The sequence below is a fragment of the Lipophrys pholis genome (genome assembly GCF_963383615.2).
Source record: "Lipophrys pholis genome assembly, chromosome: 16".
NCBI lineage: Eukaryota > Metazoa > Chordata > Actinopteri > Blenniiformes > Blenniidae > Lipophrys > Lipophrys pholis.
Genome location: NC_137634.1, coordinates 11478498 through 11506436, shown reverse-complemented (window position 1 = coordinate 11506436; position 27939 = coordinate 11478498). Strand labels below are relative to the sequence as shown.

Sequence of the window (27939 nt, the reverse complement as noted above, 5' to 3'; positions counted from 1 at the left end):
TAATAGCAACACGTGAATATTATTTGTTGCTGAACTTCTTTTTTTTTTTTAAAAAACAAAAACCGACCGTTAGAAGGAGTCTGTCGCTCAGGTGCATCACTGGAAAAGTAAAAGTGAAGTAAAACTGTGCATGACCGATATTTTCTGCAGCCTAAAACCAAAGCAGGGATCGAAAGAGAGAAACTCTTCAAAGCTGCATGGATTGATGTTTGACCAACAAAGCAGGAGATCCAACTGAGGAACAGATAAAGCTGTGAAAACCGTTTCACTGGTCACTTCTCAAAGGAGCGATAGTGAATACCACAATCCGGCTGATTCACACGACTCAACACACAGAAAAGTCCACAAGTGGAGAATTGTTCTGCCTCTTGCCACTCATCGAGTGGTTTGTAAAACATTTTCAACAAACCCAACATCTTGCAAAATGTATCTATTGTCCACTTTATGAAACTTAATGTGTGACATCACACACACACCACACACACACACACACACACACACACACACACACACACACACACACACACACACACACACACACACACACACACACACGCACACGCGCACACGCGCACACACACACACACACACACACACACACACACACACACACACACACACACACACACACACACACACACACATCTTCCTCCTCCTGTTTCCATCATACACACAAACACACACACACACACTTGGATGGGGGATGACTAGACGTAAGAGATGTAGCACATAAAAGGAACGGAGAGAATGCATGGAGGCAAGTCAATGTGTAGTTTGTGAAACGCAGAGAAACACCAGCAGCAACGTGGACAAACCTCGAGTGTTTTCAAAGTGAATGATTCAAACGCGGCGTGAAAAGCTTGAGGCGTTCAAGGTAACTTTATAATCACTGGTCACAGACGGCGTTTCTTTCAAAAGAATCACTAATTCAGTGTTTTCTGGTAAAATACCTCAACCTTTACACTTAAGAGTTTTAAAAAATTTTGCATGGTGATACCTTGTCCCCATTATATTTATTATACGATCTATGATCCAATTAGTGTTACATTGATTCTGTATGCAAAACTCAAGACACCGTGGCCACCAAATTCATAGTTATCATGTTATAAATACTTTACTTTTTTACTTTAATATTTGAGGACATATCATGACCAGTACCTTCTTTCTTAAGTAAAGTTTAAATTAGTACTTCTACTTTCATCAGGATCTTGTTTTGTACTAATGCATGATGCAAACTTGTCGTCCATCAAGTACAACACATGGTCCTGACTGTGGTGACAGTGATGAACACTGCTCCATCTGTCCTTAATGAACGATTGGAACAAAAAAAAAAACATTGATCAACTCCATTTTTGCATTTATAAACACCAACAATGGTCTGTTGTACAAAGTTCCCCACCGCCTGACGACTTTATCTGTTTGCTGTTTGGTGTTTGGGAGATTTCACGGTGGATTTGTCAAGCCACTTCTATTTATTTATTTATTTTTTGGGGTTGAGAACAGCTTTCCCGAGTAGCAGACTTATTTTTGTCCGGAGCACTGACTGGAAAGTACATCTGCAGACTGCAAAAGTAAAACAATGTGCGAGAGAAAGCTGAAAAACTTTGCACGCTGTTGGATGATACCGGCCATGTGTGTGTCTGTGTGTGTGTGTGTGTGTGTGTGTAACCCATTGAATCCAAAGTAGTGTTTAGTGTAATTTTGAGTCTGGTTTTTTTCAAGTAGAAGAGAACAAGCATTTTGCTGGCACAGCAGCAGCCTGGTGGATACATTAGTTTGTGTGTTGGTGTCTTTGTGGACAGACTCCTCCTCTCTACATCGGCTATTAGACTCTTGCCGTTGTCTGTGTTTTAGCTGTGTGCTTTAATCTAATAAAGTGTGTGTGAGTGTGTGTGTGTGTGTGTGTGTGTGTGTGTTTGTGCACATGTGCATATTTGTGTGTGTGTGTGCAAATCAATAGTGATATATAATTCACTGCATCCCAGCCCCACCACTCTTTATACCCACACATACTGACTATTTAATATTGCATGAGGACACACACTCATACGCACACATACAGAGCTGGGGGCAGGGGGAAAGCATATATCTGTGGGGTGTGTGTGTGTGTGTGTGTGTGTGTGTGTGTGTGTGTGTGTGTGTGTGTGTGTGTGTGTGTGTGTGTGTGTGTGTGTGTGTGTGTGTGTGTGTGTGTGTGTGTGTGTGTGTGTGTGTGTGTGTGTGTGTGCGTGCGTGAAGGTGCACGCGCCCCTCAGGATCGTAAAAGAGGGTCTTTTACGCCCCTCTAACCTCCCCTTGCTACGTGATCTGAGTGCACTTTTACCTCTTTAAACTTGCTTTTTTATACTTCCATCTTCTTTTTCTCTGTCTTCTTTCAAATTCTCCCTCTTTCTCCATCTTTCTTAATCTTTGTTTTTTTTCTCTCTCTCTCTACTCTCTCTAGCATGTATCTATATTCAACTCTCCCTGCCTCCCTCTCTCCCGCCCTCCCTCCCTCCCTCCCTCCCTCCCTCCCTCCCTCCCTCCCTCAGTATTGTTTTGAACTTCACCCTTGGGGTCTCCACATTCACTCTTTTTCTATGTGAATAAATAAGAATTCATCTCCACATTTAAATAGCTTCGGGGTTTTTGGGACACACACTCGCACGCAGACGCACACACTTCCCGGTCATGTTTATAAATCATTAGAGTCCGGGGTCACCGGGGGTCACGTCTCTCTCTCTGGCCACCATGCTCCATCCTGATTGGTTGTTGACACTGCGGGCCACTCAGCATGCCTGTTAGCTTAGCTGCGCTTTTACCCTCACCTTGCCTCCAGTGTGTGTTTGTGTATGCTGAATTATTTAACAGCTACTGCCTCTGTGTATGTATTTCCATATGTGTTTGTGTGTGTGTGTGTGTGTGTGTGTGTGTGTGTGTGTGTGTGTGTGTGTGTGTGTGTGTGTGTGTGTGTGTGTGTGTGTGTGTGTGTGTGTGTGTGTGTGTGTGTTTGTGTGTGTTTGCAGAAAAAAAAAAGGAAAAGCTCAAAGATTCAAATGCCCCCTGTCCTCCATATCGTTTTTGTTAGCTTGGAGTTTCATCACATTGAAACGTATTTTATTCACATTCACACACTTGCATGCACATAAATATGTCCACAAGCAAACACACACTCACACACACTTTCACACACACACACACACACACACACATTCACACACACACTCACAAACACAAACACTTTCTCTTCTTCTTTGGGCCTCTACATTCATATTTCATCGCCTTATGACTCTCTATGAGTTGCTTCAGCGTGTTTTATTGCCACATGAAAGAGCTGCTCCATAAACATGTTAATGGCTTTGATCACATAATGAGCTGAACAAATAGGAAACAACAGGGAGATTAAACAGAGAAGGATTAAAAAAAAGAAAAGAAAAAAAAGAAAACTATGCACACCGCCTGTACCATCTTGGTTTGTCTGAGTGGGAGCTAATTAGTGCTTGATGCTGTGCCATTCTTTTACACTGGAAGGCTTGGTATAACAGGAAGTACTGCAGGCAGCAGTCAGGGAGTCAGATGTATTTCAGATTCTCACAACATAGACGCACACACGCACACACACACACACACACACACACACAGAGTAATATTTCCGATTGTGATAACGTGCAGCCATGACAGAGAACAGAGGGGGGTAACTGTTAATTGAACAAAGTCTCTAATTAAAATGGTTCATGACTTCTTAAATTATTAATTGCTTTTCTTTGTGTGAAGTAAGTGAGAACGATAGACAGAAAGAAAGAAAATTACTTCATAGTACATGTAATATATCACTAATTACCAGCTATTACACGTCAACACATCGATAAACACCAATGAATAACCAGCCATACAAGATCGAGAGTCGTGTTTTTGGCATCTGGCAAAAATAAAAACACACATTTCTGATGTTATTCCACACTCTCTGAACCACTCAAATGTTGTCAGCTGGCCGATAAGCGTTGGTATTTGACCAATAGATAAGCTTTTCTGGCCAAACTTCACCAGATAGCACCAAGATGTAATATTTGTGGTGCCTTCTTGTGGCCGTTGCAATTATGACCAAAGCATTGTACGGAGGCAGGAGACCAAAGTGCTGAGAGGGAGATGGTATTTGTTGGGAGGTAGTTTATAGTGGAGGGTTGGCCTGAGGTCAGGGCTTTCCCAGATGATACTGGTGTTTTAATCCCAACAACTCAAACTAAACAATAAGGAAATGTTTGTTTATCTTTTACGAATCTATGTATATATCATCAGCAATTCACACAGTTATTTCAAGTAAAGCTTCTGCCTTTTCTTGAGCCAAATCAATGAGAAGTAGGGAACTTAAGCAAACAGAAACTATATGTCAATGTCGTGCTTAAGTCGAGTGGACTTCTGAAGTGACTTAGCATTTTAAAACTATTAATAATATTATATTAGATGCATCAAGTCAAGTCTTGACCTAGATTGTAGGGGGATGGGGGTTCGAATCCTGGTTCTGATAGGGTGGGCATCAGGCTCCAATGACTCTAAAAAGCAGCAGCATAATACACACTTTAATGGTAATAATCTTTATCAGTGGAACTGAAAACTAATATTTGTTTATTATAAGACACATTTCTAGGACTGTATGCTAAAAAAATGAATTATAGATTAAGTTGCAATGAGCCACCATAAGTGTAAATGTTGTGACAGTTGCAGGCCTATGTACAGGGACCGACCCATTCACTGATAAAAAGCTCAACGAGCACTACCCCATGAAATGAGTGTTTAACATCTTTATTTCTTAGGAGGAGGGGGGCTGTGTGATCCTCCTGTCTGCCTGATCATAATGCATGAATGATCAGTAACTGTATCCTGCAGCAGTAAACTAAAACTGTTTGTTACTGTTAAAAAAAACAACCAAAGTGTCAGAATTTAACTCAGCAAACTTTAATTTGTTTACTGTCTGTCGCTGTCAGCCACTAAAACATTTCTGTGACTAATACGACTGTTCTGCATCAGTACACTTATCTGGGTACCTTTGACAAAATAGCAACTTTTGTCGAAACTGTTAAACCACCAAATCAGACTCCTTTCAGTAAAATGCGACGAAAACTCGTACACAAACTTTTGCTCTGATTGTGCTACAACGTCGATGCACTGTAAAGCAGTGTGAGTGACTAACAACCAATCTTCTCGCAATTCATTGCACAAAAATGTGATCAAGTCAATGTAAAGGATTTTTACAGCACAGTGAAGAGAGAAATGATATAGATGAGACGAGTGCAGGTTTGTTTCTATTTTCATCATTACCCTGTCCTCTGTACTCCTTCTAAGTGGGGCTCCTTGTTTAGGAGTGCAAGCTTGTTTTCTAGTCGGCGTCTTTTTTCCTCTTCTCTCTTTCTCTCTTTTTTTTTTTTTGGGTTTTGTCGTGTGTCTTCCGTGTACTTCTTTTCTCTGTGTTCTTGATCCTTGAGGTGTTGTGAGTTGTTTTGTCTGGTTAATTACCTACACCCCAGTTGGGAGGTGAGTGTGTGACAGTTGTCAGCACACTGTGCGTGCGTGCGTGCGTGCGTGCGTGCGTGCGTGCGTGCGTGCGTGCGTGCGTGCGTGCGTGCGTGCGTGCGTGCGTATGTTGCATAGGAAAAGAGGTAGAAGTCTGACTGTATTGTTAGACCTCACTTATGTGACAGCGTGTAGACATGATGGCTTTGCTGTTGTGCAAGTATTAAACAATGCTGCTGACACACACACACACACACACACACACACACACACACACACACACACACACGCACGCACACACACACACACAGTACGCAGTCTCCCGTTGTACTCCGTCTCTTGCTGTCTCTTGCTGTGGAGGTGGTATATCTTTGATCACAGCAGCGACACTGATTAAAAGGAATGATGCCTGTCGTGGAGATGGCTGTATTTATAAGTCTGAAGGAGGGCAAGGATGCATCTTTCTTTCTTTCGCCGCCTCTTTTTTTTTTTGTATTTTTCTCTCTCCTTACATTGACTTTCTCTCTTTTTAATACTCGTCATAGTGTCTGCTTAATTTCTGTGTTATCAGTGACGCAGTCAAGGGATTCAGTTTACAGAGTGAACACACACACACACACACACACACGTGCGTTCGTGTGTGTTCCTGCCTGCAAAGTGTTGTGCCAGATCAGGTAGTTTTGAACAGGACAGCAGAACCTGTCTACTTCTTCCCCTTCATCTCTCTTTAACAAGTTCATTTATTCATGAGTGTTCACAAACACACACACACACACACACACACACGTGCACGCACGTTGGCGCAGATACGAGTTGGCTGGATGGCAGGAGGATAGACTGCTGGCAGATGAAAGGAAGAGTTCCTGAGCTGTTGTAAATAGTCTGTCAGCATGACACACATACACACACACACACACACACACACACACACACACACACACACACACACACACACACACACACACACACACACACACACACACACACACACACACACACACACACGCGGAAAGTGAAAATGAGCCGCTTTATTTTGAGATTTATAGATTTTAATTATTAAAAAATTTAAAAGGAGAAAAATAATAGGCATTAATTATTCATACATAGCATGTTAATTGGTTCTTGAATATTCAAAAACAAAACAATTCCATGAATATTCAAATATATAAAGAGAGCATCAGGGAGCTCAAATGAAGAAAAACATGATATTTTAATGAAAGGCAGAAAAGGACAGGAACAAAGAAAGGAACTAGGTGTTGTTGAGTAAGCATGAGAGGACAGGGTGAAGATGAAGAGTAGAGGAGGATGAGGGGAACGAGGTGTTGTGGAGAAGAGAAAATGAGACAAGGAAAAGGCAGTGGTGAGGGGAGAGAAGCTTAAGAAGAAAAACCTGCAGCGAGTCAGGGGGGTCTTTTGTGTTTTCACCATGATGGATGACAGTGTTGACTAAACGAGCTAAATTAGAAGCTTTTTCCTGCAACTCTCTTGAAATATTATTAACACACAGCAACTTTAGTGAAACATATGATTCAGCTGCACATAATGACCTTGCCTATTGATTTGGGAATAGCGGGAGCAGCGGTGTTTTTGTAGCAGGCGGGAGGAGGAGGGGGGGCGGTGGGGGTGGATCACATGGCTTGTTGTTGCAGTGCAGGTCTCTGTTATATTCTGTCACTAAAAACATTAACTCCTCAGATGCCTTCATATACACCATTCCCTGTGAACGCACGCGCACACACTCGAACACACACACACACACACACACACACACACACACACACACACACACACACACACACACACACACACACACACACACACACACACACACACACACGCGCGCGCGCGCGCGCACGCACGTTTAATGGCTTTAATTAGCTGGGCATGTGTCCAGTCTTGTAATTAGCTAATAACAGCAACATGGATGTGGTTAATTAGTGGTAGGAGGTGCTTGTGAATTAGAAAGCCAATGACACTACATTACTGTTAGTGCTCCAGAAAAAGAAAAAAAAAAACAACCACAGGGAGCTGTTGTACATAAGCATTTTTTTTTAAGTCTGAAAAGGCGTAAAAGCAGTCGTTGCATTTTGCTTGACGTGTGCAGTCATTGTCCACTCTCTAATCAACTCTTCTCTCTCTGCTCTCCTTTCATTGCTTCATGTCACTGCTGTGGTATCTACAAAGGTAAGAGAAGTTTGTGGGTTAGTTTCACACTTTGTCTCGTCGAAGGAAGGCCACATTATTTTAGCTTAATCTCTCATTACACATGAAAAGGAACCGATTATCTGAAGAGCTTGTCATCTTTCTTCTCTTCCCTTCCTCCTCCTCTCTGCTCCTCCTCATCCTCCACTTAATTGGTGCCCCATCAACCCGTTAATCAAATTACTTCTGAACCAAAATTGACAGTTTTCATTAATTATAAAGGATTATTCTAATTGCAATTCAAATTTATTCATTCACAACAGACGGCGCTCAGTAATATTTCAGTGAATTAGCATATTAAATGGAGTGGTTCGTACATTAGTTATGGTAATGTATGCATATTTCCTTATTTGGTCCGGGTGAGCCATATGCGTGCCACACGGGCTTCTTCTGCATGTGTTTGTGTGTGCATGGACTCTCAGGTGAGGAACCTCGACAGCATTTAATTTGTTTGACAAACGTAGCAGGAGTTAAATGCTCCAACCTGCCCCGAACACATCTTCCTCCCCTCCTCTTATTCTTTCTCTCTCTTATGTCTCCTCTCACCTCCTTTCATTTCCTCTCCCCTCACCTCTCTCCATTAAAGTCACAAATCAGCCTTGAAGTTATTCTCTCACCCCCAATCGTGAAACCTCCCACAGTTTCTCTTTCTCAGATTCCCAGGCACATCTTCTTCAGCAAACCTCCATGTCTCTGCTTTCTGACAATGAATCCAATGAGGTATCATGTCTCCAGTTGACTGCCTGATGGCTGTTATCCAAATCTTTTCTATTATTCTGTCTCTCTGTATGTAAAACCTCAAAGGGACTAAAGCAGAGAACAGACAAAGTGAGAAAAGCTGGTGTGATTTGTAGCAGTTAATATTAAAGTGACAGCTTGAGGTGGACATTCAGTGTCCAGATTGGATCACAGTAGAAAAAAAAAAAAAGGTTTTCTGAATATTTCATTTCACCAAGCTGCTGTGACTAAATAAAATATCATCTCTTTAAATAGACAAGATATCACAGTCCCCCGGTGTAATACACATGCACACAAATGGATGCGGCTGCAGAGGAACTCACCCACTGGCACTTAACAAATTCACAGAAGTACAGGATCCTGCATCTTTAATCTGCAGCACAGCTCAGACAATTTGTTTTGTCTGTATATTATCATCTCTTCCTGTTGTAATGAAACAGTTTCCTCTCAAGCATAATATCATTCGCCTCGGAAGAAACGTGTTCATGTGTATACATCGGAGCACTCCAGTGTATACTGGTCCTTCCACTCATGGAAGATACCTGTTCTACTCAAGTTAGGGTTGCTTCTGAACTGACTTCAATATTGAAATCTCAATTAAATCTGCTGGTAAAGTAAAGCGAGTTCATTCAAACACTTGCCAATGCAAGTTGACACAATCCTGATAAAGCATCTCAGCCTGATGTTTCGACATTTTACAAACATACAACCCAGCACAGACTTTGTATGCGTAGACAGTGTTCTTCCCTAGTGACGCCACCGCTAAGTAAAGTTAGGAAAACGAGATGTGATCAGCTGCAAAGAGTTTTACTTGATAAAATTCTCCCTTCCATGATCGTAACCTTCTGCATGAGCACATATGAGCATGTTTGTCTGGTCAGGGAACTCATAACCTGCTGTTTAGTTTAAGGCAATACACCGGATAAGGACGTGGGGTGAGAATCAAAAGTCGGAGCAAGAAAATCCGACTTGGAGAAACAAACACGTCACAAATCTGAGTGAAGAATAACGGCTTTTCTCAATCAGAATCACTAAAACTGAGAAATTCCCTGAGCTATGTGTGTGTGCGTGCACTAGGCGTGTACGTGCTGTGTGTTGGTGAGTGAGTGAGTGAGTGACGGAAAGAGGAGGAGACAGGAGGAGAGAAGAGGGAGAGGTTCCTGTCAATATCACTTCCTTCATCACTCTCTTCGTCTCCTCTGTTCCTTTTCTTACCCTCAGTCCTCCATGAATTATTTCTAAGACCAATGACAAAGAACACACACTTCCTCTCTCTCTCTCTCTCTCTCTCTCTCTCTCTCTCTCTCTCTCTCTCTCTCTCTCTCTCTCTCTCTCTCTCTCTCTCTCTCTCTCTCTCTCTCTCTCTCTCTCTCTCTCTCTCTCTCTCTCACATACTCACAGAAAGAAAGCCTTACAACATCAGTTTGTGTGCCCACAGCCCTACAGGTCACTGCCACTGTTGTCTTGTTACCACATAATTACGGTGGTCGATGTCAGTGTGTGTGCGCGCGTGTGCGTGTGAGAGAGAGAGAGAGAGAGAGAGAGAGAGTGAGAGAGAGTGAGAGAGAGACAGAAGGAGAGTAAAAAGAGCAAAAAGCAGAAAGAGCCTGAGCTTTAGATCGATTCGAGGTAAGCTGTCTGTGCCTGCGTGTGCGTGCGTATATGTGTGTGTGTGTGTGCGTGCGCTCTCTACATGTTTGGCCTAGAGCGAGCGATCCTTTAGCTGCTCACCCTTCACTCACCCCCCCTCCCTCTTTCTGTCCCTCCTTCCACCTTTTCGCTCCTTTTTTCCCCTCCTCCCTCCTCCTCTCCTCCTCCCAAATCAATCTCACTCATCTATAATTCAACAGTTTGCCTTCAGCCTTTAAAATATACACCACAGTAACCTCCTCCCTCTGTCTGTCTCGCCCCTCATCTTTGCTTTCACCTCCTCACTGTTGTCCCTTGTTTCTCCCCCCTATTTTCTCCCTCTGGTGAGTAAGACCTCTGACCGTATTTGTCTTGAAGGTAATGATGTTGTAATTTAATCTCATCATGGCCTCAAACTATAGCGCCGCGTCACAGTGTCCAAACCCTCCTTAATATTGTATCAGAGGTCATTATGTTAATTTTGACTCCTGGCCAGAGGCATTATGCAAGACTTCAAGTATTTAGCAAAGTTCATAAAGATGAAGGCCAATATTCTCCTGACAGCCAGTTTCTGAACTTGTTTTACTCTGCAGAACAACAGCGCCGCAACTTCAAACAGAAAACAAATAATATCTGACATTTTACACACTTTTCATGCAGCGAGGATTGTGTAAATGGAATAATAGTAAATGGAAATTTGTAAATTTGTTTTTCTCGTGTAAGTGTTCAAAGTTTGTTCTACAGATTCGGAAGGCTTTAATAGTTTATATTTTCACATGAGTGATTGTAAAAACTCTGAGTTTCTCCATCAACATATCTAAAAATATCATAAACAAATGTGACAGGCTGCAAAACACAAGTAGTAACTCCATGTCAGCTGGACTATTCTAGAAGAGCCAGTAAAAGTGCTTTATTACTCAGTCATCACATCATCAGCACTGTCACTGAAGGGTGGAAAGAAATTGGGAAATTTTGAGGCCATTCATCTGAAAATCAACCACTTTATGTTAACTAAAGTGATCCAATCAGCTGGCCTCTTCCTGTTCCATGAGTAAAATAAGACGCAAGTTGTTGTTAGGTTGTTTTTAAAATCGTGAAACTTTTCTTTAAGTAAATGTGGAAATCAAACGCGCAACCATGACCTAGAAATCACATGGCGCATTTGGCTTTAAAAGTATAGAATGTAAAATTAAAGCAATGCTACTTTTATGCATTAGGTGGCAGTAGTGAGTCACCGTGGTGCCCAGTTTGTTGTGTTTACTGTTCAATCTGAAAGTTCAAGTACAAACTGGTTGCTGGTTGGTTGACCTGCTAACTTCCGTGGACAATACAAACAGCACAACACAGATCAAGACGGCTGATTTTTCTTAGCTTGTTTTCAAACATGTTAAGCCTCTTTAATCTCATATTTCTGAATAATAAAATTAACGCCTGTCCTAACTTCAGTCAAAGCGTCATATCCCTTAAGTTTGTCGAAAATCGTTGGTTAATACGGTTTGGGTTACAGATAATAACCACGCGTTGCACCGAGCAGTGCTGCATTGACTTGTCACAAAGCGATGACATCAGTGTCGCCCATTACATGTAACAGTGATGTAATGACACTGGTCCACGCCTGTGCTGAACAAGGAGACTCACACAAGTTATTATTGCTCGCTCAATCTCGGCCCTGGCAGAAGTACGAGCCCACTCACAGACGTCATACACGCTTGGCTATCACCACTCCGGCCTGCGCTGCCATTTAAATATGCAGAGATGACAACAATGACAGCATTAATAGTAATGATAGCAATATGAAGATAAGCCCTCATCATCATCATCATTAGCATATCTCCAGGGAGATGAGCGGTGATTGACAGCTCGCTGGGTGTTTTTTGGGCTCCGGCTCAGCTATCAATTACCTCTGTGCATATCAACCATCATTATGTAAAATAACTCTGCTTCGCTCGGCTCTGCTCAGTTCTCTTAAGTCTTGTTCCCTCGCATAACTCTCTTTCCCTCTCCCATGCATCTCCTCCCTCCCTCCCTCTCTCCTTCCCCCGCTGCCTTTTTTCTTTCCCCGGCACTCAATTTCTCTCCCGGCCACTCTCTCTCCTTTTTTACTCACAGTTTCTCCTCCTTGTCTTGACTTCTTTAGTCCCCCCCCCCCCCCCCCCCCCCCCATGCTCAAGTTACTTTCAGCATCTCAGCGTGTACATGCGGATTCTGTGGCCACTAAGGTTATTTTGTGCACTTCAGATGTTTCTTCAAGACGGGAAGCAAATGGATGCAGTTCGGTCAGCTCAGTCGGGGAACGCAAATAAAAACACACATCAGTCCCATTATGTTCATTTATGTGGGGTGAATGTTGTGTATATGACCTGAATCACCTTTACATCTCAATAATAAGAGTTCAACTTCTCACAAAAATCAAACATTTTCCTGAAGCTCTATGTGATGATTTTTTAAAATGTCTCTTTTTTTTTCTTGTAATATAAAAAAATAATAATAATAACTGCAGCTCTGCTTCAAATAAAATCCTCATTATATTATGTTGGGAAGAGTTGTGGAGATCAGCGTCTTGGGCTGTTTTCAGGTTATGCAACTCCGAAGTAGAACATAAATATAAACTGAACCACGACGCCAGTTGGATTTCCAGTTATCCGTCCAAGTGAAATAAATTATTCTTCCGCCTCAGATTTTCACGCTTATCCCTGCTTCCTTCTCCTGTTTTTTTTTTTCTTTGTCCATGACCCTTTTAAGGAAAGCTTCCGCGTCACACACTGTAAGATAATATCCAGTTTATCCACCACTCTTCCGTCTTGTACCTGACTTTCTTTTTTTTTAACAAAACCAAATTACTCCACCACATCGCTGTCCCATCATCACAGTTTGAGCAATCCTTATCTGTGCTGAAGTGCTCTTTAACCAGACGCTACCCGAGCAAAGAGAAAACAAGTGTTTCCTCCACAGGAAGCCATGTATTATCACATTATTATTGTGATAACAGCCAAACAGAGGGCGTGATAGTATTTCATGTCTTTGTTTTTCCTATTGCGTACTCGGGTAGCAGGCACGGGGCCCGCCAATGCTATCTAATGTCATCACATTAAACACTAACAAACTCTCAGAGTAAACAGGAAACAGGAAGTTGATCTCTTGACAGATCAACAGATTGAGAGGGAAAAACTTGCACTATGCATTTGGGCTCCATGTTAAATGCAATTTAAAGTAAGCGATAAGAAGGAACAGAATAGCAAGCTAATAACACTCTATCATATCATACCTGAAGACAGCTCTCCTTTTTAGACCAAACAGTGCTTAACAGACTTATTTAGGCAAGGCAAACTTCATGTTTTTATCCATTCCTGTTATGTATGCCACTTAGAACATAGCTTCTGAGAGCATCAGTAATTGTTAAGCATATTGTTTTTACGTCTGGGAGGATCTATTCGAACGGCGTGAGCTGAACAGCATCTCTACAATAGTACGTTGTATGCTCAGTTTTACAGTAATACACATTTTCTTCAAACATGGTTTGTATCATAAATATGTTTTTTGCCAACAGTCTTCCTCTTCGAACCAGGTGGTGATTCTCTTTTTTTTTTCTTTTCTTTTTTTCATGCAACTGGTAAGTGATCAGTTACTGGCAGTTATATGAGAGGTACACAGACATTAGCAGGTTGTTTCACACACCTGCACGGCGAGGCAGAGAGATGGAGAATATCATCATTCTGTCAGTGAGCATTGCCAAGAAACTTGGCAAAGCAGGTGAAACAAGACATCTGAAGAAAGCAGGGAGACAGAGAAGAGACAGAGGAGGCAGGAGCAGCAAAAAGCACTGATCTGTTGTTCAGTTTGTCTGCACAAACCGACTCGCTGCAGTTTCTCCACCTGTCAGCAACAACTCTGCGTGTGTGTGTGTGTGTGTGTGTGTGTGTGTGTGTGTGTGTGTGTGTGTGTGTGTGTGTGTGTGTGTGTGTGTGTGTGTGTGTGTGTGTGTGTGTGTGTGTGTGTGTGTGTGTGTGTAGAGTTGTTTCTCTCTCTCTCTCTCTCTCTCTCTCTCTCTCTCTCTCTCTCTCTCTTCCAGCAGCATCGTTATTCTTGGCTCAGTAGAAAAGTGAGTCTTTGGGGAATAAAACGGACACAGACATTCAGTCTTAGACACTCTCACGCACACACGCGCACACATACCCACACACACACACACACACACACACACACACACACACACACACACACACACACACACACTCACACACACACACACACACTCACACACACACACACATACACACACACACACTCAGCTGGAATTCCCCCGGATGTCACCCTTGCCCTGTTGGCATTGTAACTGTTTAAATGACAGGAGAACGGTCGAAACAAACTCCCATAATCCTCTTTCCTGATTCTCTCTTCCATTTGTTTCTCTTTCACACACACACACACACACAGTGTCTGTCTTCCCCACCGTGTTTCTCTCTCTTGCTACATCCCCACGCCCTCGCCATCCCCTCTCTCTGTCACTTCCTGTCTCCCTCTTCAGGTCTGTGTTAGCCCTATATATTAAATATTAATGTCAGTTGTGCTCTGAGCCATAATTGCCATCTCAGCTTCTGAATAATGGATGTAACTGTGCTGTTCACCACTACACCATGGCTAACAGGATAAAAAAAAAATAAAAAAAATGTTGTTTGTTACATTACTATGGCGAGATAGATAGATAACGAGAGCACAGCTGATTGCATAGCGAACAAGCGACTTTCATGAACACCACAATGATCATGCCTGAAAACAGTGTTTGTTAGGTTCAAATGGCTCAAGGCGCGTAACAGCAGGCTGGCAGGACGAGTTTAAAACCATCAACAACCGGGGCAGCCACGTTTTGACTGAAACCCTTAAAATAACTCCTGGTTGCAGGAATGTCCAGGAAGAGTTTCCAATCTACGGTAAAACATTTCTGTTCTGGGTATTCTGCAGCAGTACAGGTTTCAAAGTTACTGTTTATTTGCAAGACAACACATAATTTAGCTCCAAAAAAAAAAAAAAAAAGCTTTTCTTGGATCCTGTTGCAGTCCAGGCACAGATACAAGGATAGTAATATCAGATGCCCATAAACATTATTACAACAATGTCAGCCAGCGGTGGTTTGCAAACATGTGACAACAACTTTGTAAGGTTTTGATATGAAAACGTGCATGTTGAATTATCGACCCTCAAATCAGCATTTATTTAGCTATTGCTTATCTTTTTTTTTTCAGTTTTTATGTCCGCCAAGGACAAAGAAAATTCATTGGTGTATATCTATTTGTCTGTCTTTATGTCAAAACTACATCACGGATTTTGTAAAAATTTTCACCACTGATAGATATTACACCATGGAAGGTTCCATTAGATGTTGGAGGTGACCTGGAAACTTCTTTTTTTTCCAGGTTAACCTTTGGCGAACGTCAGAAATCTTTGAATGCTCTTGTTAGGGACTGAGCCCGAAAGGCCAGGACCCTATTGTATTTGTAATGTTTCTACTTATTACTATTTCTTTTTTTCTTTCTTTGACTCCTGACGCCTCATTGACCCACTAAACACACTCAAATATTGATAAATTTTGGCACGCTCATCAAGACTGGGTTATGGTTTAAAATTTTTTTGAAAATGTAAAAATAAACCCCCAGAGTGCCACAATGTGCTCTCTAGCGCCACCTAGAAACACCGAAACGCCACCACGCCGCGTAGGAATGTCGTAGGAAGATCAAACCAAAAACTCAATTGTTCGTCTCATCAGAGGCCAGAGGCCAGAGGCCATGATTGGGCCGACCCCAACGGGCCAGAGGCCAGAGTGCGAGGTCCTGATAAAGGCTGCTTGCAGCTTTCATTATATTAAGGTTTCGTATGCCAATCTTGAAATAAAGGTCAACTGAGGTCTTTTAAAAAAATCAAATAGTACTCATAAAAAGCACTCCTAAAAATAACTCTGATTACATTAATACAGATGCTTTCATATAACATCAAAACACAAGTAATTTTATGGCTTTTGACATAGTTCATCAATATCTTACACTAATATAGAGAGAAAGAGTATTTAATAATTTCCAGGAGTGTGTGGCTTTGAACGATTTGGATAAAGTTGTGAGTGTATGCAGAGAAAAGATAGTACAAGCATCTTTAGAAAATATTATGTTTTATGTTTAATTTTAATTATTTCTTTCTTTTAAGTTTTTTTAATGAATGTATTTCTTTATGTTGGTTTGCTCACTTGCTTTTATACTGTGTTTAAGGGGGATCTTTGATGTTTTACTGATGCACAGAACAATTAGACATTTATCTGTTTGTGAAATAGTCATTATTTAAAATGAAAGAAACTAATCAAACATTTCTAATAAAAGAAAAGGAAAATTATCTGAATACTGACAACTTGTGGGAATATTATATTCAAACATTATTGTCTTTCTGCACCATGACTCTTACCATCATCTCTGAACAGATGGAGGGTGTGTGTGTGTGTGTGTGTGTGTGTGTGTGTGTGTGTGTGTGTGTGTGTGTGTGTGTGTGTGTGTGTGTGTGTGTGTGTGCGCGTGTGCGTGTGCGAGTGCGTGTGTGCGTGCGCGTGCGCGCGCGCGTGCTTGCAGCAGACAGGACTGGTGTCAGGTCAGCTCTATGAGTGCAGTACTCACAATATAGCAAAGGTCAACAGTGCTGTTATCACTTGAACATGATCAGCCCTGAAGAGAGGGAGAGTTAGTGGAGTGAGGTGGGGGAGAGAGAGTGAGATCTCCCCTCCCCCACAATCATTCAGACTCTTAAAATTGCCCGTTTTAATTGGAGGCCTCTTAACGACCAGCGACTGGACGAGCCAATCAATTCACACAAGGTATGTGTGTGTGTGTGTGTGTGTGTGTGTGTGTGTGTGTGTGTGTGTGTGTGTGTGTGTGTGTGTGTGTGTGTGTGTGTGTGTGTGTGTGTGCGCGCGTGTGTGCGTGCGTGCGTGCGTGCGTGCGTGCGTGTGTGGAAGCGTTGATTAGGCCAGATGGGGTCAAGTGAATGTGAGAGGGGAACGCTCCCATACGGCATTAAAATGTAGAATATGTACTGTTGGCAATCAATGAGAGCAAAACACTCTCGCAGGAAATAGACGGACGGAGTCAAGCACCGGATGGAAATATGAAAAATAATGAGATCACCGATCAGTTAAGCCAGTGATAGACAGTTATATGGTGAGACACAGAGAGAGAGAAACTGAAATACGTTAAAGTGACGGCAGTGATTATGAAGGTGATGGTGGAGGCCGCTCCTGTCATCAACAGAAGTTCATTCGTAACAAAAAGCTTCCTCATTCACCTTTAGATGGAACAGGAAAAGTAACCCGATTCAATTCAGTTCAGTACAATTCACCGACTCAACCATCTGCTACCCCCGCGTCATCCAAGTTAGGGTTGCGGGGGCTGGAGCTAGTTCCAGCTTGCACCGGGCCAGGAGCAGAGTCCATCACAGAGTTCACATAAAGAGATCCAGATCCAGTGTAACCACTTTTTTCCCCATGAGCCTGTCGTGACCGTAGAAAACCTTTGAAGGCAAAGCGTAAAACATGCAAACTCCACACACAACATGCAAACTCCACACACAGTGGCCCCAGCTCTCAAGCAAAGTCGGGTGTTCTCCCTGTGATGCAACAGTGTGCAGCACCATGCCAACCTAATCCAAGTCAATTCAGTTGAATTTACTTTATCTATCTTTATCCAACCTAAGGCTGAGGGGGGGCTGAAGGGGAAGGGACAGCCCGGACACGTCACAAACACCGAAAGATCAATGAACATCAAACCAATGTTTTTGTATCGAGGGAGAATGTTGCAGTACCAAGTGAAAAGCCAAACACACACACAGGGAGAACATACCAACTCAACACAGAAAGGCTGGACTCACACCAGGATCTTGCTTGTGGGACGAGATTTCTAACCACTACATTACCATGTCATGAATGAAATTAAGATTTCACCAACAAAATATACAGTTTGTATTGTACGATAGAATATGTGACAGTAGGAAGGTTAAAAAAACAACAACCTCATAACAGAGGGAAGGTTGGAGTTTGGAGAAAGTAAAGAATGGACAGAACAGTATAGAGAAGAACTGCCAGCAAATAATCAATGTATAGCACCGGCTGGTGGGAGCAGGAGCTGTAGATCAGGGGATGTACCTGCAGGAAATCACAAAGACCCAGGCCAGACCGCAGACTGCAGAGAGAACAGCGCAGAAGTAGAAATTAAAGAAGTAAATTCACTCTATTTGTGTCATGTGGGGCGCCCTGTGGAGTTGTCGACAAGTCGATTTTATTTGTAACTTTTCCAATGAGTACAGGATGTTAGTTTCTAGAGAGAACAGTCATTGCTGGTGGCAGAGTTTGAGCTGCAAAAGGCAACAGTACACCGGTTAAAGTATGAGGTTGGAAAGTTGAGGTTTCCAAATACTCAAAACAAATACTGTTGAGTAAAATGTGGGATTAGTTTGTTCACAAAGGAACAATTGGGACAGTTTGCATGACAGCGGAGAGGAAAAAGCTCCCTGAGACCAGAGTCAACGGTGGTGGCTTTGCTGCTACATACATAGTAATTCAAGCAATCCTCTCTGCTTCTGTCAAACTAACAACTGGATAGAGATGACAATTTCATAATACAAGACTGATTTGTTATGATATATTTTGTGACAGGGTGTGGTGCCTGGTTTCCTCCCTTCCGTCAGCTCACCTGATCGATGCATTTAAATCGAAAATGTGAAAAACTATGAAAAGGAATTCTTGGGCAAAGCATTGAACACAAGTTTTCAAACATATCCCGAATGATTTAAGAGTGTTTTATTTACAAATCATTGAATGTCCATGGGACAATGGTGCTCAATAGCCAATCTTTTACAAAACTCTAAATTAGAAATAGATCAACTTCAGAGACTACTTTAAACTATTAATTCTAAAATGTGTGGGGTTTTGGTCAGCATGATACTTGTCATCATAGTGTATTACTTGAAAATTGCACATTAGGGTGTTTGACACTGACTTTGAAGCAGTGAACAATCTGTATTTGTCTTGGTGGATGCCCTATGATGGATTAAAATAAACAAAAATGCTTGATATTGCCCTTATTTTCATACATGTCATTGGATTATGAGATTAGTGTGTCCCAAGTTAACAGTTACCATTGTTGCAATCGTAGCTCTGCATGCAGCACTTTAAATGTCTTACTTTATATTTTGTGCACTTCATTAGGAAATACTATTTTACTTTCACTACACTCTGAAGAATAAAAAAAAAATATATATATATATATTTTTTTTTTTTCTTTTGGTCTTGCTAATAGATCTGAACACTTTTTCTTTTGCCGCTTTATTCCTTTAATACATCAAGCAGATGTGCTGCGAGCCTCCCAATCGCCTCCCGTACAAAGAGATCTACAACGGCGGGTCAGCTGAGGTGGTCGTGTTAACGCTATGCTAGTGTTGTGAGGAGGACGAGACAGTGGGAGGTCAGCAGGGGTCACCGTGGCTGTCCTCCGCTGTGATAGGCTGTCACCCGGGGGTGAGAGGTCAACATCATTAGGCATGCAGCATCGCCGCGCCGGTGTTCTAACGAACGCCCGAGCTCGTTAATGCAGAGTTTTACACTCAGACCTGCCACTGAGCTGTGCTGCACCGTCTCTCACACACACATACACACACACACAGGAACTTGCATGTGCAGTACATGTTTGCACACACACACACACACACACACACACACACACACACACACACACACACACACACACACACACACACACACACACACACACACACACACACACACACACACACACACACACACACACACACACACACACACACACACACCCTCTGCTTTGTTCTGATAGTCCAGTACAAGGGCTGTCACAATCTTAAACAGTAAATCACCAAATTCAACCACGAGGGAATATAGATTATAAAGACTTGTGAAAAGCTCACAAGTGGACACCATTTCATGAAAAGTAATATATTACAATAACTCTGCCAGCGCAATATTATAATGGAGCCTATAATGTCCAATTTAAACCAAAAGAGGCTTGACGTGTCCGTTGAATCGTTTTCCTTTCAGCTTGTTGAGGTCTTCCTTTAGAGTCCAGTTTGTTTAATGAATAATGGTCCCTTATGATAATATTATCTTGACTGAAATGCAGGATTTTCAGCCTGTCTTTCATTGTAATTTTTAATAGCATATTTTCTTTATCATTTATTTGAATTTCATTGTGTTCAAGTATCCATATAGTTGTTTATAATTTTATTATTACTCTTATATATCATTTTTGTAGCGATTTACAAATATAATATAAAATATATATCTTCTATTTATCCATGTTTTTCACTATAATATTAAAAAATATTTATTCTCTCATATCTTAATAGTTGTATTATAGTAGGAGTTTCATGTACTATAATTTTATCAGTCATCTGCAAATCGTCAGCTCACCAAAGCCATAAAGACAAACTGTGTATGTGTTAGTTCACGCTTAAACATTATTATTTGTCATATGTATCTATTGATGAGTTGACTTGATGGGTTAACTGATCAATACACTAAAATGGTATCTATAAAAAAAAGTAAGAATGCAATAAAAGCTAAATTTTTGCAAAACGAATGCACAAAAAACTAAAACGCTAAAGGCAGCTGTTTGTCAAACACAGTAAAAATCAATCCAGTCACAGAAACGATATAAAAGTAACACTTTTTCTTTGTGTGAATGAGTATATAAAGTGTATGAGGTTGTGCAGTTGAATTTTGCTTGATCTGTAAGACAAGCAGATGTTTAAAAAAACAACACACACACACACACAACACCGGCGTGCGCACAAGCTGAGATGTTTGTGCCGTGTTGCTTCTGCCAGGCCGGCCAGCTGGCTCACACCAAAACACAACCTGGATGTGTTTGTTTGCCGTTGATCGCCATCTGCGTGTTTGATTTATTCTGTAATATAGATTCATGACATATGGTCCTGTTTCAAACACCTAATGTCAACACACTTCCTCTTTTTTAATGACTCGGCATCAGGGTTAGCGCTGAAGAATCACCTGCACAGCAAAAATCTGTCGCGGCTGCTTTATCTGTGTCAGACTTCATTTTCGGATCCTAATACACGCGAGTGCTTTATACATAATGCAAATCCAGTTACAGCTGATTTGTTTAATCCTTTCTATTAGGTTTAATGTATTTATAAAGGATTTTTATAAAGATGAGAGCAGGAAGGTGTTTTTTTTGTTTGATAAAATAGTAATATAAAGTATAAAATAAAGGTCAGAATTCAGTTTAACACTTGAACTGTCTCCCAGTCGGGTTTTTGTCCTGCCCTGCTGTTAATCTGTCAACCTCAAATGTGGTCTTTTCTTCTCTGTCTTTACAGATTTTTCCTCAAGTTTTTCCTCAAGTGTAACCAGAACTGTTTAAAGAATGCCGGGAACCCGCGAGACATGAGGAGGTTCCAGGTACATACGAGCCTCCGTGTGCTTTTTCAGTCCTGCCCATTTGTTTTTCATTTCCTTAGAGAGTGTTTGTACTGCATGTCTCTTTCTCTCTCTCCTCCATTCGCTGTCTCTATACCTGACGGGCTTTCCTTTCCATTTTGGCCCTTTCCCTTTGTCTGCTGCAGACGTAACGTAACACATAATAACACATAAATTTATGTTTACCGCAACATGTAAACACAGGAATGCGTGATTGTGCGTTGTATTTCTCTCGTCATGGGGACCACATAATCCTACGACAATCTAGATGTCTTTAAGGGGTTGAGATGGGGGCTTTAGGCCGAAGGTCACAATTACAATTGTGGTGTAGAGGAAGGGGCTAAAGAATGCATTATGTCAATTTAGAGACCCCACAATGATAGAGCTGCAATTCCATGTGAGTGTTTGTGTGTGGGCAGGTCGAGTGGGTGTGTGTATATGTGTGTGTTTCTGTGTAAGTAAATAAGCTATCAGCACCTTTACAGGAAACATGAGATCCTGACCTCGACTAGTCGGAACATAAATACACACACAATGTAGGGAGACAAGCGGGAGGATGTCGAGAGAGAGAGAGAGAGAGCGAGAGAGAGGGAGGAAAGAAAGGTGTCTCGAGGTTGTGAGTAAGATTTAAGGCCTCGCCGTCATTATTATTTCCTTATCTTCGTGGCTGCAACCCAATCAGGAAGACACCACTTGAGGCCGAGTAAAGATACTGGACGCACTGAAGATACTGATAGATTTATTACCATGGCACGTGTGTGCACGAGAGTGTTTGTGTGTTCCTGTGTGATATGTGTGTGTATTCCGACCAGTGTGTGCACCTTTCAGTGTCTGTGCCTGTGTGCCTGTGTGTCTGTGTGTGAGAAGGAGATAGGACAGAGAAAGTCACACAGGAGCAAGTGTGTGACGGTATCTGTGCCTCTAATTGTGCAGCTCTATTGTAGTGGAACCAGAAAAGACAGCTCTGTTTCCCTGGGAGATAATTAAGGGCCGGACCCATCAGGAACTATTGAACAGAGGAGGACAGACACACACACACACGCACACACACACACACACACACACACACACACACACACACACACACACACACACACACACACACACACACACACACACACACACACACACACACACACACACACACCCAATGCAGTCAAAGTGGCTTAGTGTGTGTTGAGACTGATGGTAATAGCAGTGATAACGGGTTACATTTAAAGAGCTTTTCACAGTTTCATGCTCTGAACTCCTTTTTGCATTGATCTCTCGACCCTCAACTTTGTAATTCCTCATTTTTTCTTCCCTTTCTTTTTTCCATATGCTCCCCTCCACTCCTCCTTTCTTCACTCTTATGTATTTTAATCTCTTTTGTCGCCCATTGCACCCCTTAATTCCCTCCTCTGTTATCCTACTTTCGTTTAACTGCCACTCATCCCCTTGATGCCGCCCCAACCAACCCTCCTGAACTCCCTCTGCGTCTCTCCAGGTGGTGGTATCGACTACAGTGAGCGTAGAGGGACACGTCCTGTCAGTCTCTGACAACATGTTTGTCCACAATAACTCCAAACACGGCCGACGGGCCCGCAGGCTCGATCCTGTGGAGGGAACGCCGTCTTACCTAGAACACGGTATGTGTGCGTACGTGCGTGCGTACGTGCGTACGTGCGTGCGTGCGTATGTGCATGCGCTATGTTACCATGTGGGCGTGTGTGCATAAATGTGTGTGAGTGCAGCCAGCATGGCCACCAGATGGTTGATGGTTTAATCCTATCAGGTGATTCCTGCCCCTCCATCTGGCTAATCCAAGCCACTACACATACAGTGTGTGTGTGTGTGTGTGTGTGTGTGTGTGTGTGTGTGTGTGTGTGTGTGTGTGTGTGTGTGTGTGTGTGTGTGTGTGTGTGTGTCTCTTCTACTAGGTCTAATATCATTATGGGGTTTTTTTCATCAACAATCCCTGCCTAAGTATGTTGTTGTAATTCAGCTGGATATGCTCACTCACTTTACTCTACAGTGGGAGCTGGTTTTTGACAGACACGCTCTTGTTGTGATATGAGATTGGATCATACAAGCTTATACACATAATACTTAACACTAAAGTGACATAAGCTGACTGCACTCATTCTGTCTGAAGCAATTTGAAGCCGTCTGGTTGTGCTTTTTTTTTTTTTTTTTCCCATGCCATGTCATTAGTATATAAAAATGAACGGCTTTAATCTCATATCAATCAGGCTTATGACGAACAAACAGTGAATAAACACAGTGAATTGAAAGTCGCTTTTAAATCACACTGCCTTACACAATGCCCCAAAAAGTTTACGCTGTAAAATAGAAAGTTATTTGATGTGGACAAGGTCACTGAGTTATGGAAGCCCTTGAATGTCCGGTAATATTTGTCAGCAGGTGCATTGTTGAGCTCATGGGATTTTTGAGAACTTGGGTTATGTGATGCAAGGAAGATGTTCTTCTGACAACCTGGGCAGCAGTATTTTAAACCAGTTGGAGAGAAGGCAAGTAGAGTATTCCAGACAGGAAACCAGGGCATGGACCAGTGCAACAGTGCTGCTCTGGATTGAAATAGGCAGACTGAGTGACGTTGTTGCTGTGGGTTTGATTTGATAGAGGATGACACCCAGACTCTTCACCTCAGAGGAGGGGGAAACAGGATTTGGTGATGGGAACTTATTTGAGTCTGGACTTGAGACCAATAAGAAGCACCTCTTCACTGATGCATTTATGGAAAGTACAGCCAAGGAGAAGGAAATAATGAAGAAGATGAGGGTTGTTTCTGTGCTGTGATGGGGACACAATCCAAATTGAAACTGTTTATAGAGACGACTGTTAGAGAGGTGAGAGTGAACTCAAAATGAGCTAAATGTTATTGAAGTCTTCGGTTTTCGAAAGAGTCAAAGTTACAACAGCAGACCTGATTTACTGACTTAAATATATGGCCAAGTACATGATGTGGATTACCAATATTTACAAGAGAGAGCCTCTCTTGTTCAGGACCAGGTGATTTCTGGAATAGAAATATATTTAGTGTGTCGGTGTGATGATCAGGAAGAGCCAGAAAACTAACTGGAAGAAATTAGGAGCTAGCGATGCAGCAGACATAAAAAAAAATAAAAAATAACCTTCAAGCTTTCCTCACTGACTTATTGATTGTATAAAGGAAATAAATGTTTTGCTACAATCATGATTTGCTGAGCTGATGGAAAGAGTGAATGCTGTGTTTTATTAAGCAGGAAATGATTTCTAATGCAAGTCAAAATGCCAGAAATGTGTTAGTAATCACTTTCACTCCTTCGCCCCTTCTCTCTGGGCTGTAATTCTGCTCCCCTCCTTTACCTCCAGGAGCAGCTCCCTGCATTAAAGCCATCAGTCCCAGTGAAGGCTGGACCACAGGGGGCGCTACAGTCATCATCATAGGAGACAACTTCTTCGACGGTCTTCAAGTTATCTTTGGTACCATGCTGGTCTGGAGCGAGGTCAGTTCACCGTCATCCTGCCTCTCTGTTGTTTCAAACCCCTCAAATGTGTATTTTTTTTATTATTTTTTTTGCACTCCCGACTTTTGGAAGTAATTCAATACAAAAACATACTTTCCTCCACGGCCAGGCTCTTAACTGAGCGTGATCGAGTGCTTGTTTGTGTTTGTGTGTTAATGTTTGTCTGAATGAGGTCTCTCTTTCTAATGAGTCGCCGCCAACAAGCGGCTGCCGCCCCTCTTTACCTTCCTTACCCACGCTCTCTCTGTCTCTTTCCCCCCTCTGGGATGCTGATCAAATCAGCAGATTTTGTTAGCCACCGGCTTTGTGCTCACAAATACACACTGAAGATCTCTCACCCTCCCTCTCTCTCTCTCTCTCTCTCTATCAGTATCATACTTTTTCCCAGTTCCACTCCTCTCTACATAATGTTTATTTGTCTTCTGACTCCACTCACCGTGTGTGCAGAGCGACCGTGGCTCCTTTCCAACAACAACAGCCTGTGTGTGTGTGTGTGTGTGTGTGTGTGTGTGTGTGTGTGTGTGTGTGTGTGTGTGTGTGTGTGTGTGTGTGTGTGTGTGTGTGTGTGTGTGTGTGTGTGTGTGTGTGCATACTGGCATACATCGATGCGTGTGTGTTAAGAGCTGAGGGGTTTGTTTACAGTGTTGAGAGCCGCACTTATACACACTAACATGTGTACAGAGTCTCAGTTCAGTTCAGTTCAGACTGACTCAGCTCTCCTGGCGTTCCTCAGACTGGCTTCGAATAGTTTTTGGCCAACCAAATGTTTCATTTGCGCTCAACCTGATCATTGATTCCAAGGCATGAAAACACGGCTCAAGAATCTCTGTCTGTGGAAAGTGCTTGCATGTTTGCCAACTTGTGTTTGTCTGCATCTCCACCTCCCGCCTACGGATTTCTTCGCAAATCTGGGCCAAAATAGTGAGAACTATTTTCGAAAATCGGCCATAAAACTGTGATCAGTGGTTTCTTTTTGTCACCTACAGCTCAAAAACGATTATTTCTTCCCTACCAGGCATCAGCATGAATGTGGAAAATGAAAGTTTACTCACAGTAGCAAGTTAAATCACATTTCTGTTGCTTTCTAAACATGAGACATTGTTATAGGTTAAGTGGTGTTTTCAGAAAGAGAAACGCTTGAGGCCAAAACAGTGCTGTTTTTTTGCTGATTCTACTTGAAAAAGTATAGGTCTTCATTCTGTATAGGAGTAATTCCCGTTTAAATGTCAGCTGGGAGAAAAAGGAAAGCTGTGTTTGCTGCACATTCAGACCAAAGCCAAAATACATCAAATCCAAAAGTAAACATGGCCAGTTGGAGAGGCCTTCCACCACATTAACAAGTGCAAATGCGATGCATCTCCAACTCCCAAACTAAAATAAACTTGAAAGTGGCGATCCAGCAAGAAAGCTCAAATAAAACATGCTGCAACACACACACACACAGAAACACACACACACACAAACACACACACACACACACACACACACACACACACACACACACACACACACACACACACACACACACACACACACACACACAAACACTAATGGTGGTCCGTGGCTATTTGCTGCAAATGTTTTATTTATTTCTTGATGCATAGTGTAAAGATAACCTGACTACACGGGGTGAAAGCTGTTGCCGTGTTCTTTTGTATGAAACTACATGATTTTCTTCCCGTTGGGCGATGTGACTCCTGACTCTCCCTCATTTTTTCTCTTTTTTGTTTTTGGGTTTTAATTCTCCAGCTGATTACGCCGCATGCTATCCGGGTGCAGACGCCACCCAGACACATCCCCGGGGTCGTAGAGGTCACTCTGTCGTACAAGTCCAAACAGTTCTGCAAAGGCACACCAGGGAGGTTCATTTACACAGGTAGGTCCAAATTACTTACGGAAAGCACAAGCACACTCGAGCATTTTCTTGATTCATGTAGTTTTTTGGGGAGGGGGGGGTTGTGTAAACTGTTACAAAATGTTTTGCTGTTGCTGTTTGTTTTTGTTTTTTTTATTGTGCACTCTGATCTACAAGCACATACGAAATTGTTTGTGAAAGAGAAGCCCTGCATGCCTGTGTGTGTGTGTGTGTGTGTGTGTGTGTGTGTGTGTGTGTGTGTGTGTGTGTGTGTGTGTGTGTGTGTGTGTGTGTGTGTGTGTGTGTGTGTGTGTGTGTGTGTGTGTGTGTGAACAGCGTCTATGAGTTGCAGTTCACTCTCAGGCCAGACAGTGTTGAACTAATGACTGCAGATTAGTCAACATTAACGACCCACACTCGTTACAACGTTGCCATAATCAGAGGCTCGTTAAAACCAGCTACAATTAAACAGTCTGCTCTTTATAGCCCTCCATACTGAAACTATTAGTGAAATCATCCAGAACACCCAGTTTACAGACACACACACATTAACTAGAGAGAGACACACACACACACAATGTTAGAATGGAGTGTGTGATTTCTGAGTGGATTGAACGAGTGTTTTCCTGCTGCACTGTGTAGAGTTGAAGAAGTGGGGGGGGGGTGAGGGGGAGGGGGATAAGAAAGCAGATTTGTGTGTGTGTGCGTGCACATACATGTGGAAATGAATAGAGATGATGTGATGTCTGGTATTGATCCGCTCAACATGGCTCCATCACACCATGGCGATGACGTCACCAGCAAATTCTTTGGGGTGTGAGACATTTAATGACGCCAGTGATTAACCAAAGATAAAGATGAAGATTTAAAACTGATCAATAAGGATAAAAAGAAAAAAGACATAAACTACCATCTCTGTTGGTTGGTGTCATGTTCAGCAGTGCTTGAACAATTCCTGTTTCAAATGCAAAATGTGACAAAGTTAATATAATTTATTAACTTAGTTAATATATTAACAAAGTTAA

At 42.2% G+C, this 27939-nt stretch overlaps 1 protein-coding gene across 6 annotated transcripts in view; it reads left to right on the top strand.

Annotated features, from left to right (window-relative positions):
- LOC308121977 (transcription factor COE1) overlaps positions 1 to 27939 on the top strand; it is a 93995-nt gene that overhangs the window by 42157 nt on the left and 23899 nt on the right. For 3 of the 6 annotated variants that reach the window (XM_080483554.1, XM_080483550.1, XM_080483552.1), the window contains exons 7-10: positions 21451 to 21532; positions 23037 to 23178; positions 24911 to 25038; positions 26809 to 26935. In XM_080483554.1, coding sequence (XP_080339680.1) covers positions 21451 to 21532; positions 23037 to 23178; positions 24911 to 25038; positions 26809 to 26935 — 479 coding nt within the window. Of the gene's footprint in view, positions 1 to 21450; positions 21533 to 23036; positions 23179 to 24904; positions 25039 to 26808; positions 26936 to 27939 lie in introns of all 6 variants that reach the window. The other 3 variants (XM_080483553.1, XM_080483549.1, XM_080483551.1) reach the window with 1 other exon arrangement.